The 15597-nt window shown below is 45.7% G+C and overlaps 1 protein-coding gene across 3 annotated transcripts in view; it reads right to left on the bottom strand.

Annotated features, from left to right (window-relative positions):
* Positions 1-11812, bottom strand: part of PHF2 (PHD finger protein 2) — a 475173-nt gene extending 463361 nt beyond the window's left edge. Inside the window, exon 1 of one of the 3 annotated variants that reach the window (XM_063940741.1) lies at positions 11404-11812. In XM_063940741.1, coding sequence (XP_063796811.1) covers positions 11404-11501 — 98 coding nt within the window. In that variant the 5' untranslated portion in view covers positions 11502-11812. The remainder of the gene's footprint in view (positions 1-11403) is intronic. The other 2 variants (XM_063940742.1, XM_063940740.1) reach the window with 2 other exon arrangements.
* Positions 11813-15597: the final 3785 nt, after the last annotated feature.

The raw sequence follows: 15597 nt of genomic DNA, 5'->3' as shown, positions 1-15597 counted from the left end.
GTCTGTTCAGCTTCCACTACATGCAGTAAAAAGGATAGAGTGCTCAATCATCGCATCAGAGAGAGAATCTGGTAAGTGGCTCACCGTGCTCATTGGGCCTACATAGGTCTGTAGTACTGTATTACATAAACTGCATTTTGTTTGGGGCAGGCTATAGCTTTTTACGTGTTAATTACACATCCTTCATTGGCTGGCGACAATTGCTCTAAAATCAAACATTTGGACCCCACTCCAGAATTCTGTGTAAAACACTTTAGATACTTCACCAACATAAGTATCTTTGTGATATTCATAATGAAGAGCGGGGAGAGGTCTCATATCAGTGTCCTTGAAAAAAAACAAAAAATTTTGATTTTAATATATGAATACAAAAGGCGCTGTTTATTCTTACAGCCACTTTACTGTGCAGTTCACCAAAAAAATAAATGGAAAACCATAGCAAGAAAGTTCTGTTTGCTGCACCATAAATAGGCCTACTACTTTGAGAGAATTCACACATTTGCTCAGAGTATTTCTGTTACCTAAGACATTCAATTGTCGCTTCTATGTATTTATGGGCGTGGAAAAAAGCAAAACTGAACAGTTCAATTGATGATCCATTCAGACGCCCGTTAGCTGTGGGGTGACATATCTCTTCGCAGCCTCCTCATGTGCAAGAAGAAATGTGTGCAAAGGCCCTCATTCAGCATAATCACTTTTGTGATCCCCCCCCCCCTCCCGTGTGGTTTCCCGATTATCGGAAAACTGCGCAGGCCTCATTCTACGCATGTACAGAGCAGGTCCTGTGTGTGGCTCGCATTTTTCCAGCAGTCTCTACCTGATTGACAGGCAGGGGCCTTCGGGGGCAGGAGCGGAGATGTATCAGTGTTTCCAGAAACAGTGGCGTGTTGCCCCCTTTTCCGGGAGTGACGAGGCCAAGGTTTGCGTCTCAGTTGCTGATTTCTTGGCCTCGTAAGGCCCCCTGTGATGGCCAGCCTCAGTAAGCTGAGGCTTACTTAGATGGCAGTCCGGGGGGAACATTGCGATGTCGTGGTGCTGGGCCCGCAAATGCAGCAAGCGGGTGTTTGCAGCTTTACATATGCAATCCATGCTGAATGAGGGCCATAGTCCGTAGTTTGGCCCCCAAACAGGAGTTTGGGCCCCCTAACCTCCGCTTTAGACGGGTTTAGCTGCCTTGCGTTGCTAAACATGGTGCTTTCAGGCGCGTTAAATACTAATGGGCGCCCGAGCAGAAAAACAATCGATTTGTTTCATCGGGGTGCAGTATAGATACCCAGCAGGGGGGCACAACAGTAAGTACAACAGACGTGTTTAATGCTGGGCAAATCCTTTTGGAACACATGTTTGTTAGGGTCAGTGGTCCTACTTATCATCCTTTTGAAACCATGAGTTGACTTTTCTAGCTTGGAGCTCCTGAATTCAGCATCATTTTGTTCACCCCTGATTTATACCTTTGCTTTACAGCCAATTGTCTGATACAATATCTACAATGGATAATACTTTTTTTTTTTTTTTTAATACAATGTTCCTGCCAAATTAGTTTAATGCAGCATTTAAACTAATTTTTTGCATTAACAATATGATAGAGCCAGACACCTGCATCCTCAAGGTGCTGCCCAGCGCTCACTGATTTGGCATTATATGTTTTATATGTGATAGCTGGAATGCAGTAATCATGTTGACAATCATAGTGTCAACAGCTATGAGATGTCAACATCTACAGAATGTCGATACGTGACATGTTGACACACTGCAGAAAGGGGAGGGTTAGGGTCAAGCTGGGTACACACCTGTACAATCACCCAGCTGATCGGGTTAATGCTCAGTGTGACTGCTGCTGCCACTCGTACACATATACAATGCTGATGTGAATTGTACATGTGTATACAGACTTGCATAAGATTGTGAGGTCGGTCCGACAAATATTAAACAGCACATAAGATGCAACATCCCAGTCTCAACCTGCGTATAATGCTCCTGCAATGGTCATCGGCTAACACTTCTGCATCGGTACTGCATACACAACCATACAATAACCAGCCGTTCTCCCAATATTGGTAGAATAGGATGATTGTAAAGGAGTGTGCCTAGCTTTAGGCTGAGGGAGGAAAGGCTTAGGGGTATATTCAATTGCAGTCGAAAACTGCCGTCTGTCGAAAAGACTGCAGTTTTCAACATTTTAAGGTCGAATCCTGATTCAACCTATTCAGAGCTTTTCGACAAGTCGAGGCATTCGACTTGTCGAAAAGCACGTGGATAGGCGAAATAGCTGCCGATCCACGTGTTGATGTCGAAAACGGGGCCAAATCCGACAGGTTTTGGCCCCCTTTTCGACTATCTCAATCCGACATCAAAATTATGTCGGAATGAGATGGACCCGGAGGAGGCGAGGGGGGGGAGCCGCAGGGAGACGGGGGGACAGCCGGCGGGCATAAAGGGAGATCAGCGCTACAGTAGCGCTGCAGCTGGATGTCACTCACCCGCCCGACCTCACGGCAGCTTCCACCCGGCTCCAGCACGCTGATCTCCTCTGGCTGCCGCCGGCTGTCCCCCCGCGGCTCGCCCCCCCTCTCCTCCTTTGGGTCCCATCGAAAATTCGACTTGAAAAAGTCGAATTTTAGATGGGATTGAATAGGGGTTGTCGGATCCATTCCGACAAATACATGTCGGAATGGATCCGACTTTAATTGAATATACCCCTTAGGGTTAGGCACTAGGGGGAGTGTTAGGTTTAGGCTGCAGGATGGGAGGATTAGGGTTAGGCGTTACTCACCGCCAACACCATATGTTTGTTAGGAAGAAGAGTGCCGGAAGTCCTGTTGGAAGACTGCTGGAAGTCCTGTGCTCTCCTATGCTATTGCTGGCACAGTGAAACAACGATAAAGGCAACGTTAACAGTAAATTCTAAACTATGAGGATGGTAATCAATTCAATTGAACTTTCTCTTTAACCACTTGCCTGGCATGGTCGCATCAGATGCAACCATGCCTGCAAGTGCTCTATCTGACCTGGTCGCACAGGATGCGACCAATCCGATAGAGAATGTTTGCAGCAGCGGGGAAGGGAAACTTCCCTCCGCTGCTGCTGTCAGAGGAACCGATCAGCACGGCAGGATCCCCCCCCCCCCTCCAGCGGCTGCAGACAATGGCAGCTGCTGGGGAGTGTAAATTAACCCTCCAGAGCTACCGCCAGACCCCCCCCCCTGTATACCTGGAGGCTGTCCCGGCTTTCAAAATGAAAACTGCGATGGTCGCGATGTTCCCGATTGATGTTTCGATGTTTTTTGGGGGGGGTAATTTCTTTTTTTACATAAAAAAAATATTTTGTATTTCTTTTTTTAACTAAAATCATTTGGGATAGGGTTAAATTCATGTTCTTCACCTAATTCACTCATAGAAAAAAAACGACAATTTCGGAGCGGTTTTTGGCTAAATAAATCGTCAGTTAAGTGGTTAAAGAACTGCTGATACATATTTTTGTAAAGTCCTCTTTAAGTTACATTAGATTGTGCTGTAACATTTCACTTATATAAAAAGTACTTTTATGTTCAGGATCATTCTGCTGAAGGACCAACATTCTGTTAGGTATAATCTCAGATGGATGGGGAACAGTCTCCTCTAGAATTAGCTATTATTAACCAAAATCAAAGACTGATTAAGACACTTGGCCTATTAAACTACAATGTAGTCCCATGCGTTTATTTTCTTACCTTCAAATTGATGTATTTTTTTCAGCTACAATAAAAAGTTATTTTACCTCATATCTAGAAAATGTTCTTCTAATATCCATCTGGCAAGCATGAGATAAGTTTTGATGTTCTGTTTTGGAGAGCAGTCGTTTCCTGCTTGGTGTCCTACGCACACCACTTCTAAATGTTTCGGATAATGTACTTAATTAACACTGACATCACAAAAATACAATAGAGGCATTCAGATCCCAAGCCCTTAAATAAAATGGATGCGTGAACTTTGGGCCTGAGTGAGAGGTGGACGCTCATCACGCAGCCGCAGTGTCTTTGTATACAGCAGCTGTGCAATATTATGCAAAAAACGCAGGAAGTCATAAGTAAAAAATGCCCATGGCTGGCTTCTATGAGCCACTGCTGCATCATCAGATCGCTCATCGACCATCTGAATAACCCTAAGGATACTCAGAATGGGCACCAGAATTCCATAGCAGAGGCCAGTAAATGTGCGTCGGAAGATGCATTCACTGCTCACAGCAACCCTACAAAACGGGGTGGACATGTTTCTATTTTGTCAAACGACCCAAGTCGCTGCCCCCACCCCACCCCCAAATGGCAACAGCCTGTCAATCAGTTTGCGACATCCAATGCACTGCAACCGGCACCGCAGCAACATCACTGGACATGCGCACTGCAGCTCATGCCCAGTTTAAAAGCACATAAATAAAACTTGATCATTTACATAAAAATCTATATAGCAGCAACCCCTGAATCAAGCCCTTTGTTTCATATAGAAGGGAGCTTGCATCAATCTCATTGGACTATCACATCACTACACTGTGCTGTAGGAAATCGCTGAAACTTAATCATACACCCCATCAAGAAGCTCTGCAACCTGGCTGGGCCAGTATGCAATATGTAGCCCTAATGCTTGTGTATCAAACCCTATTTCCCTATAGATTATAAGGACTGCGCATCGTTCGTCGTTCAGGAGCGACGTCGTTCAGGAAGGGGGAAAATGAGCGACGTCGCTCATTTTATCAGCAAGTGTGTATGGGCCTTTACAGGCACTTAAATCACAACCATTCTTCAGTACTACAAACTTGTATACTCTGACATATCTAAATAGTATTGCCAACTGCTCAGCTTTCACCAGTCAAGTGTCGAGATAGCCAGTGCAGTTTTCATCATACAGTTCAGGTTTCCAAAATGCTGATACTTTAAAGTAATGTAATCCAGAATTAAAAGGAATTAACAGTCTACACCTAAGAACAAATCAGGGTAGGGCAAACTACCAAGAAAGGGAGAGGTCCCAAATAATTATACAGAAACATAAAAGGGCCCAGAAATACTTATATTGTTGTTTCCACTAGCCCTGGAATTCAATATTCTATGTGTGAGCAGTTCATAAGCAAAAGGTGGTAATCCTGAACCTATGGGGGCTAATTCCAAGTTGATCGCAGCAGGAATTCTGTTAGCAATTGGGCAAAACCATGTGCACTGCAGGGGAGGCAGATATCACATGTGCAGAGAGAGCTAGATGTTCAATCTGCAATCTAATTTGCAGTGTAAAAATAAAACAGGCAGTATTTACCCTGCACAGAAATAAAATAACCCACCCAAATCTAAGGGGCCCTATACACTAGCCGATCCGCCGCCGAGCTGCCCGACGGCGGATACGGCCAACGAGCGACCCGGCGGCGGGGGGGCAGTGACGGGGGGAGTGAAGTTTCTTCACTCCCCCCGTCACGCGGCTGCATTGAAGTGCAGGCAAATATGGACGAGATCGTCCATATTGGCCTGCATGCACAGCCGACGGGAGACCAGCGATGAACGAGCGCGGGGACGCGCATCGTTCATCGCTGGAGCCTCCACACTGAAAGATATGAACGAGTTCTCGTTCATTTATGAACGAGATCGTTCATATCTTTCCAAAAATCGGCCAGTGTGTAGGGCCTATAACTCTCTCTGCACATGTTATATCTGCCACACCTGCAGTGCACATGGTTTTGCCCAACTGCTAAAAAATTTCCTGCTGCGATCAACTTGGAATTACCCCCTATGTCTAAGCAGAAGCACAAAGGAGCAGTCAGTACTGTTTTATGAATAGCTAAGAATGGTATTTAGCTACATTGCAATCTGGTGCAATTTAGCCAAATGGGGTGTATTATGTTATGCCGGCGGTCGGGCTCCCGGCGGCCAGCATACCGGCGCCGGAATCCCGACAGCTGGGCAAGCACAAATGAGCCCCTTGCGGGGTGGCTGCGCTCGTCACGCTGCGGGCCTGGTGGCGCACGTTCTCCCTCCAGGGGAATAGTGGACCCCCAAGAGGGAGAAAAGCTGTCGGGATTCCGGCGCCGGTATGCTGGTCGTCGGGAGCCCAGGCGCTGGCAAACTGAAGACCACCCAGCCAAATGACCCCATATAGATTATAGAGTGAATACTCAACAATATTTGCTAATAGCTTTTTCAGTAGGATTTGGAGATCACTTCCATGCATTTATTTGTGAAAAAGACATGCTGATCCATTCCAGTCTACAACACTACTACCTGTACGTTAGTAAATGCTAGTAACAGTGACATGGGGCCGATTCAATTGTTTTTGTGCATGGCTACCTGGGGGGAGGGGGGGGGGTGCAAAATGGAGCAATTTAATTGTTGCTCCGTTTAGATGCCCGATTAGCCACGGGACAACTAAAACAGGACTTTAGATGGGTTTAGTCATTTTACGTGGCTAAACCCTGTATGCGCGCGACATGCGTCATATACATTGGCGGCCAAAACCAATTGAATTGAGACTATTGTTTGGGCGCCTAACAGTTCAGTTTGGATGGGAAAAATAGATGCCCAAAACAATTGAATTGGTCCCTATAATGTACATACAACAAAACTAAGTGAAAACACTAGTAAAACAAAATGCAATTAACGCCAATGAGCAGAAAACATATTACAAAAATATTGTATTTCAAGTTTCTGGGCCTGATTAAGAGATGTACGCAATGCCGATATTAACAGAGTTGGTTGTATGATTATTGGCAGACTGCACATGAGTTACGGTCAAGCTGTGTATGCGCCAAGGTTCCTTAGCCATGTCGCTGGCATTGAGTGTTCACAAAGTAGTTAGCAGGGACTGTTAGCAGGGAGTGATGGCAAAAACGCATGAGTTTTGCAAGCATTTTCATGGAGTAGCTAAGCTTACAACAGCGATCCCATACATACAATACATGGTGCCTGCATATCAATCCCACGGCCACTCTGCACAACCATAGGGTTACTTGAGGTGGTGAGTAAATAAATAGCTTCTAAAAGTAAAAGCAATAAACAAGGCAGCCGATTCAATTACCTGGTAGGCTCTGTATGAACCTCACATGGTACCATAACACAAGTTATTCAAGTATAGCCTTACTCGTTTATTGCTTGCATCCCATAGAACTGTAGAAAAAGAAAAAGAAAAGGTCCCCCCACCAACCAAAATCGCTGGCACTGAGCGCAGCATGAGGGTTCAACATAAGCTTGCGCTTAACTGAATCTGCCCTTAAGGATGTAGGCACCGATTAAAGTTTTGAACTAATACAAAAAAAAAAAAAAAACTTTTAAATCCAATTACAGCATGAAATATTTAGAAGGGATCCGGTCTTTAGGTCGACAGGTTGACATGAGTTTTTCACGATTTTTTTATTTATTTGAACCTTTTCATACTTAACGATCCACGTGGACTACGATTGGAATGGTACTCTGCCCGAAGCATGGCGAGCGAAGCGAGCCATGCGAGTGGACACTGTGCACTAATTGGGGTTCCCGGTCACTCTACGAATAAAACGACACCCAAAAAAAATTAAAAACCCATGTCGACCTTTTGACCTGGCGACCTAGACCATGTCAACCTAAAGACCCTGTCGACCAATAGTGGTCGACCTAGACACTGTCGACCTAGTTACTATCTACCTTCCACACCACACCCATTTAGCAACAAGTCATAGGATTTCCATATGCAAAATTTAAAAGATTGAGGGGTTTATATGTATAAAGGTATATTTGGTAATAAAAAAAAATAACCACTTAAGTTGAACAATGGCTGCTGCTGATCTACAAGAAGGTTGGCCTATACACAGTGTGAGATGTTCTTTAACAATTAATAAGCCACTGCACTGTCAGCTATAAGACATAAGCAATCCATTTTACAGGTCTAGCCACGTACAATTTGAGCTTATGGTGGTCTACGAGAGTTCTGCACAGTCTATTGCTCAAAGGACACGTTCCTAGATTTGCCTGACTGGCACTTATCTGTCTGACTGGTAACAGCGTTCTGCACATGTATGCCTGAAACTAAAAAATATTGAGGCTACGTGTCATTTTAGATGTATATCCACAATAATTTTCTTCCAACGCTTTTGTGAAATACCAATTATGATATTTTGAAACAATTTTATACAAGTGCATAAATTCCTACCAGTTACACTTTAATTAAAAAATAGATTTTAGTAACAAGTAGCCACCAGCAGAATTAAGAAAAAAACATACGTACTTATGAAAAAATGATCCTCAGTTCCCAAATGTAATACCCAAACTAAATTTTAATCTATTTGGATCTTAGGCCAAAAAAATCTTAATAACCTCTGCTATGGTTAGCGATGTCTTCCTTTGGATAAGCCATCTATGGAGGCTAGTCATTGAATAGAAAGATAGGCCCCAATATACCAAAATGCCAATGTCAGCACTATAGTTTTTACTGAAATATATCATGGAGAAAACAGTCAGCAGTGTGCAGCAACATGTTCCTGTCCCAATCTGAATTTGGATCTCAGATTTACATTGTCATGAATATATATATATATATATATATATATATATATATATATATATATACACATACATACATACATACACACACTTTATTTTTAATTTCAATTTTAAAATATTCAACACATTATTGTTTACACACAAACACATCAGTCGTGAAGTTAAGAATGGCTATGGAAATAGGAATGCAATGATCAGAAAAGTAATTAAATATGGAAACGTTAATTTGATTTTCATAATAATAATACACCCCATGGTTACATTCCTAGAACTTCAAGAAAACCATCCATTATCACAAATATTACATTACCACAATCCAACTATCTTGAAACATAGTTTGACACTTTAGATTTGCAATGCAGTGTCATTGACCCCACTCATCAAACACTTCTCTTTAAACAATTCCATACAAACAAACTATACTACTGAACACCATATATGTAAGAATGGTAAAAAATTGCTTATTGCAGTGTATTATGTTTCCACAAAACATGTATTATTAATACTGCACAAAAATAAATTTTAAATAACATAAGCACCCCGACACGTGGTTTTATTTTAAACGATTTAATTGCTAGTTGACGAAGAAAACGGGAGCAATAACATCAAAGAGCTATAAAGACCTTCCCAGCCGAATTACTGATCTCACACGCTAGATGACATTTACAGCTGGCTATGGAAAACCAATAATTTGCTGTGTCTTTCACACTCCAATCATCTGTAATGTTATATTGAAGACAGACTAGAGTGCATTGTGGTACCACTAAGACATAGTACAGTACGATCCATGTCACAATGAGGTAAAAAGAAAAAAAAATCATCATTCAAACAATTAAAGGAGACACGATAAGTAACGAAATGTCAATAGTTTTGCATTTCTCTATTACTAGATAAAGTTTCTGTTTGCATTACTTTAATACTTGTATATTTACATAATAGGAATTGCAACGTTGATACAATACAAAGGTAATAAACATATTATGCTGTTCCAATAAGCAGATACATCAGCAATGCAAACAATGAAGTTGGACCAATGCATATTAGTGTCAATACTGCCATTCTGACCTGTGCCACCCATTTCCTACAACAACCCCTTAAAAACAATGTAATCAGCAGCCTGCTGGCGAATGTCCTTTCTCTTCTCTGGCACTAGCCCTATTGACATGTAGTATGCAAGACGTGCTGAGGAATCACTTCTTTATTCCAACATGATACATTTTAATGAGGCAAACATGAGAAGCAGCTTCACAGAATATTATTGATTCAATTTGATCTACTGCTCTTTGTTTTCTGATGTGTTCAATAAATCTTGTGCAAAAATCTCAACATTTTCCTTGTCTGCTTGCATTGGCTGGACAAGAATGCCCCCCCCTGCTCCGCTTTCCTGGGGATCAATCTATGCTGGCTCTGGCCTGGGCATCAATCCCTGCCACTTCTACCGGCTAGGAAACAATGCCCCCGCTCTACTATATATACCCTGTGTATTATTGTGCTATGTCGGCACTGGCCTGCGCATCAATTTTTCGTACAACTCTTGGCCTTGGATCATCGCTGTTTCCTGCCCTGCCGGGGACTGGGTACAGCAGGCACTCGATCGGGCAAGGAAGTGGTTAATGGAGCACAAGCTCCTTATTGTTTGTCTGTCAATGAAGCAGCCAGAGCGAGACCAGCTGATCCCCATTCACTGCCACTAAAACCATTCACAGCAGATCAGTGAAGAAGCAAGATTTCCTCCTGATGGAGTCCAAGGCACTGGGGATGTTCAAGGCTCAACAACCGGAGACAGTGCAGGGTGATGTGCCACAAACACACTCATGGCCGCACAGCCTCATCATTGTTTACATACTGTGACCACCCAAATATACAAACTCCCAAGACCCCCCTCCCTGAAATCTACCATAACTATAGTGGTGGCATGGAAGGGGTTAACACCGTACCCACTAATGTGTCTATATAAACAGCTTCGCCTTTTCGCCCTCCATGCAAGTTTGTATCATGGCAATCGCTTTGGAATTGAGGGACATCCTTGTATTTATAGGAATCTGAATAGGAAACACTGTGTCAGACCTCTCAGTAAAAAGCAATGGAAAATATCTAGAAGTGACACCTCAGCACCACAAATAAAGAGAGGCATTTGTCACTTAAATCGTACACCTATACCAGAGCAGCCTGGCGGAAAGATTACGGAGACACATTTAGAGGATACATGGATGAAACAACAATAGTAACGTGCAGAGAAAATGCTGAGAGACACTCAATGGTGGCACCAGCAAGAGACATATCAAGCAACATAAACAAGGGACACGACCATACAGTAACATTACAGGAGAGAGATATAAAAAGCAGCATACAATGCAAACTCAATAGGAAACCAAGAAGAAGAAGAGATGGAGGCGGCAGTAGCAGCTTGTCATTCCCAGCAAAACAATGATGCCAGTGCCCGGGCAGCGCTCTGTGCCAGCTCCAGCGGCCACAGCCCCGGTGATCCGCTGCTGCCCCCCCATTCCCACCACAGCCCCCCAATAATAAAGGTGTCGCTTCCTGGACGACCTGTCCCGGAGCGGGGCTGCACGCACACACACACTGCCCATGTCCGAGCGGGGTGTTGGGAGACTTTGGGGGAACCCCCCGAGCACTTATCTGCACCCCCCGTCACCCCTGCAACCCCCAACCATGAGCCTCCAACACCCCCACGGAGTCCCCCACCCCGAGAGTAAAAAAAACGGAGGCAGCTGCATGACCGCCCCGCTCAGTGACAATGAGAGCACCCCCTCCAGCCGCACACACAGCGGGGAGCTGCCCCCCAGCAACCCGGGCAGTCTGCGGGAGCGGAGAGGCCTCTGAGAGCTGCACGGAACTGGCGGGGAAACGGCGGCCGCCCGCTCCCACACCCGCTTCTACACACACCCGCTCCGTACCTGCCGTGGAACCAGTCCTTACAGGCGTCGCACTCGATCATGAAGCGGGTCACGTCGTAGGGCAGGCGGCAGATGCAGTACACAGGCACCGTCGCCATGTTAGATCCCCGCTCACAACAACACTCCCAGGGAGGGACTGACAGGACACCGGGGAGAGCCGGAGGGGGGGGCCGCGGTGGAGAGACGGGAGACGCAGCCGCCCCCGGGACTCTAGATCCGGACACACAATGCGGGAAAATGCGGGAAAGTTTCCGTGGGCTCTCCCCGAGCTCCTCCCGGATCAGAGCGAGGGAGGCGGCGGCTGAGCAGGGCTCGGAGCGGGGACAGGCTTTGTCTGTGTGCCCCCTGGTGACAGCTCCACACAGCCCTCTACACACAGCCCGCTTGTAACACACTGTAACACAACAGCATGTGTGTGTGTCTCTGTGTCACACAATGCAGCGTCAGCGTGTCACACTACACGGCTATGTAATAAACTATACACACTCCCTGTAACCCACACACTACAAAGCTATGTCACACTACACACTCCCTGTAACTCACACAATACATATGGATATGTACACAACACACACTCACACACTACATATAGACATGTACACTATATACTATAACTCACACAATACATATAGAAATTTATTCTATACACTCACTGTAACTTACACACTATAGACCTCTACACTATACTGTAACTTACACACTACATATACTTTCTGTAACACACACTTCACAACAATGTCACTACACAGTACCAACTGTAACTCACACCCGGATTCAGTATGCAATCCCAACCTCGAGTGCAGCGTGTCCCCATGCAGGCTTGATGGCGAGCGACTATTATATTCCCCCTTGGGTAGTGGCGTGGACCGCCACCCGAGTGGGAATACCAGGCGGTGGTCGGGACTTCGACCGCCGGAATACCGACAGCAGGGAAAATGCTGGCAGTCGAAATACCACCGCTAGAATTCCAACAGCCTGGATCCTGTTGTTCGGGAACTTAACTGTGTTCCTCACACCTTACACAGCTATGTCATTATACAGCCCCTGCTGTAATTCACAGACTACACAGCAATGTCATGCCTACTATAACTCACACACTACACAACAATGTCACTACATAGTTCCTACTGTAACTCACACACTACACAGGTATGTGACTATACAGCTCCTGCTGTAATTCACACACTACTCAGTAATATTCCAACTATAACACACACTACACAGTTACGGCTGTAACTTACACAGTACACAGCTATGTCATACTATGGGTGTAGTATGGTATGCCGGCTCCCGGCGACCAGCATACCGGCGCCGGGATCCGGACCGCCGGCATACCGACAGCGTGGCGAGCGCAAATGAGCCCCTTGCGGGCTCGCTGCGCTCGCCACACTGTGTGCACGGTGTTGTGCTACGCGCACCACGCTATTTATTCTCCTTCCAGGGGGGTCGTGGACCCCCAAGAGGGAGAAAAAGTGTCAGTATGCCGGCTGTCGGGATTCCAGCACTGGTATACTGTGCGCCGGGATCTCAACAGCCGGCAAACTGAAGACCACCTGTCATACTTGCTATGGGCCATATTCAATAGCTTTTGGAAGCTGCCGTCTTGTCGGAAAGAAGGGGTTCAGACCTATTAAAAGTAGTGATGTGCACCAGAAATTTTTCGCGTTTTGTGTTTTGGTTTTGGGTTCAGTTCCGCGGCCGTGTTTTGGATTCGGACGCGTTTTGTCAAAACCTCACCGAAAATTTTTTGTCGGATTCGGGTGTGTTTTGGATTTGGGTGTTTTTTTCAAAAAACCCTAAAAAACAGCTTAAATCATAGAATTTGGGGGTCATTTTGATCCCATAGTATTATTAACCTCAATAACCATAATTTCCACTCATTTCCAGTCTATTCTGAACACCTCACAATATTATTTTTAGTCCTAAAATTTGCACCGAGGTCGCTGGATGGCTAAGCTAAGCGACACAAGTGGCCGACACAAACACCTGGCCCATCTAGGAGTGGCACTGCAGTGTCAATCAAGACAGGATGGCCCTTCCAAAAAATTGTCCCCAAACAGCACATGATGCAAAGAAAAAAAGAGGCGCACCAAGGTGGCTGTGTGACTAAGCTAAGCGACACAAGTGGCCGACACAAACACCTGGCCCATCTAGGAGTGGCACTGCAGTGTCAGGCAGGATGGCCTTTCCAAACAATTGTCCCCAAACAGCACATGATGCAAAGAAAAAAAGAGGCGCACCAAGGTGGCTGTGTGACTAAGCTAAGCGACACAAGTGGCCGACACAAACACCTGGCCCATCTAGGAGTGGCACTGCAGTGTCAATCAAGACAGGATGGCCCTTCCAAAAAATTGTCCCCAAACAGCACATGATGCAAAGAAAAAAAGAGGCGCACCAAGGTGGCTGTGTGACTAAGCTAAGCGACACAAGTGGCCGACACAAACACCTGGGCCATCTAGGAGTGGCACTGCAGTGTCAGGCAGGATGGCCTTTCCAAACAATTGTCCCCAAACAGCACATGATGCAAAGAAAAAAAGAGGCGCACCAAGGTGGCTGTGTGACTAAGCTAAGCGACACAAGTGGCCGACACAAACACCTGGCCCATCTAGGAGTGGCACTGCAGTGTCAATCAAGACAGGATGGCTCTTCCAAAAAATTGTCCCCAAACAGCACATGATGCAAAGAAAAAAAGAGGCGCACCAAGGTCGCTGTGTGACTAAGCTAAGCGACACAAGTGGCCGACACAAACACCTGGCCCATCTAGGAGTGGCACTGCAGTGTCAATCAAGACAGGATGGCACTTCCAAAAAATTGTCCCCAAACAGCACATGATGCAAAGAAAAAAAGAGGCGCACCAAGGTGGCTGTGTGACTAAGCTAAGCGACACAAGTGGCCGACACAAACACCTGGCCCATCTAGGAGTGGCACTGCAGTGTCAATCAAGACAGGATGGCCCTTCCAAAAAATTGTCCCCAAACAGCACATGATGCAAAGAAAAAAAGAGGCGCACCAAGGTGGCTGTGTGACTAAGCTAAGCGACACAAGTGGCCGACACAGACACCTGGCCCATCTAGGAGTGCCACTGCAGTGTCAAGCAAGACAGGATGACACTTCCAAAAAATTGTCCCCAAACAGCACATGATGCAAAGAAAAAAAGAGGCGCACCAAGGTGGCTGTGTGACTAAGCTAAGCGACACAAGTGGCCGACACAAACACCTGGCCCATCTAGGAGTGGCACTGCAGTGTCAGGCAGGATGGCCCTTCAAAAAAATTGTCCCCAAACAGCACATGATGCAAAGAAAAATGAAAGAAAAAAGAGGTGCAAGATGGAATTGTCCTTGGGCCCTCCCACCCACCCTTATGTTGTATAAACAGGACATGCACACTTTAACGAACCCATCATTTCAGCGACAGGGTCTGCCACACGACTGTGACTGAAATGACTGGTTGGTTTGTGCCCCCACCAAAAAAGAAGCAATCAATCTCTCCTTGCACAAACTGGCTCTACAGAGGCAAGATGTCCACCTCATCATCATCCTCCGATTCCTCACCCCTTTCACTGTGTACATCCCCCTCCTCACAGATTATTAATTCGTCCCAACTGGAATCCACCATCTCAGGTCCCCGTGTACTTTCTGGAGGCAATTGCTGCTGGTGAATGTCTCCACGGAGGAATTGATTATAATTAATTTTGATGAACATCATCTTCTCCACATTTTCTGGAAGTAACCTCGTACGCCGATTGCTGACAAGGTGAGCGGCTGCACTAAACACTCTTTCGGAGTACACACTGGAGGGAGGGCATCTTAGGTAGAATAAAGCCAGTTTGTGCAAGGGCCTCCAAATTGCCTCTTTTTCCTGCCAGTATACGTACAGACTGTCTGACGTGCCTACTTGGATGCGGTCACTCATATAATCCTCCACCATTCTTTCCATGGTGAGAGAATCATATGCAGTGACAGTAGACGACATGTCAGTAATCATTGGCAGGTCCTTCAGTCCGGACCAGATGTCAGCACTCGCTCCAGACTGCCCTGCATCACCACCAGCGGGTGGGCTAGGAATTCTTAGCCTTTTCCTCGCACCCCCAGTTGCGGGAGAATGTGAAGGAGGAGATGTTGACGGGTCACGTTCCGCTTGACTTGACAATTTTCTCACCAGCAGGTCTTTGAACCTCTGCAGACTTGTGTCTGC

This window comes from Pseudophryne corroboree, chromosome 9, assembly GCF_028390025.1.
Source record: "Pseudophryne corroboree isolate aPseCor3 chromosome 9, aPseCor3.hap2, whole genome shotgun sequence".
NCBI lineage: Eukaryota > Metazoa > Chordata > Amphibia > Anura > Myobatrachidae > Pseudophryne > Pseudophryne corroboree.
This window is presented reverse-complemented; position numbering and strand designations above follow the sequence as displayed.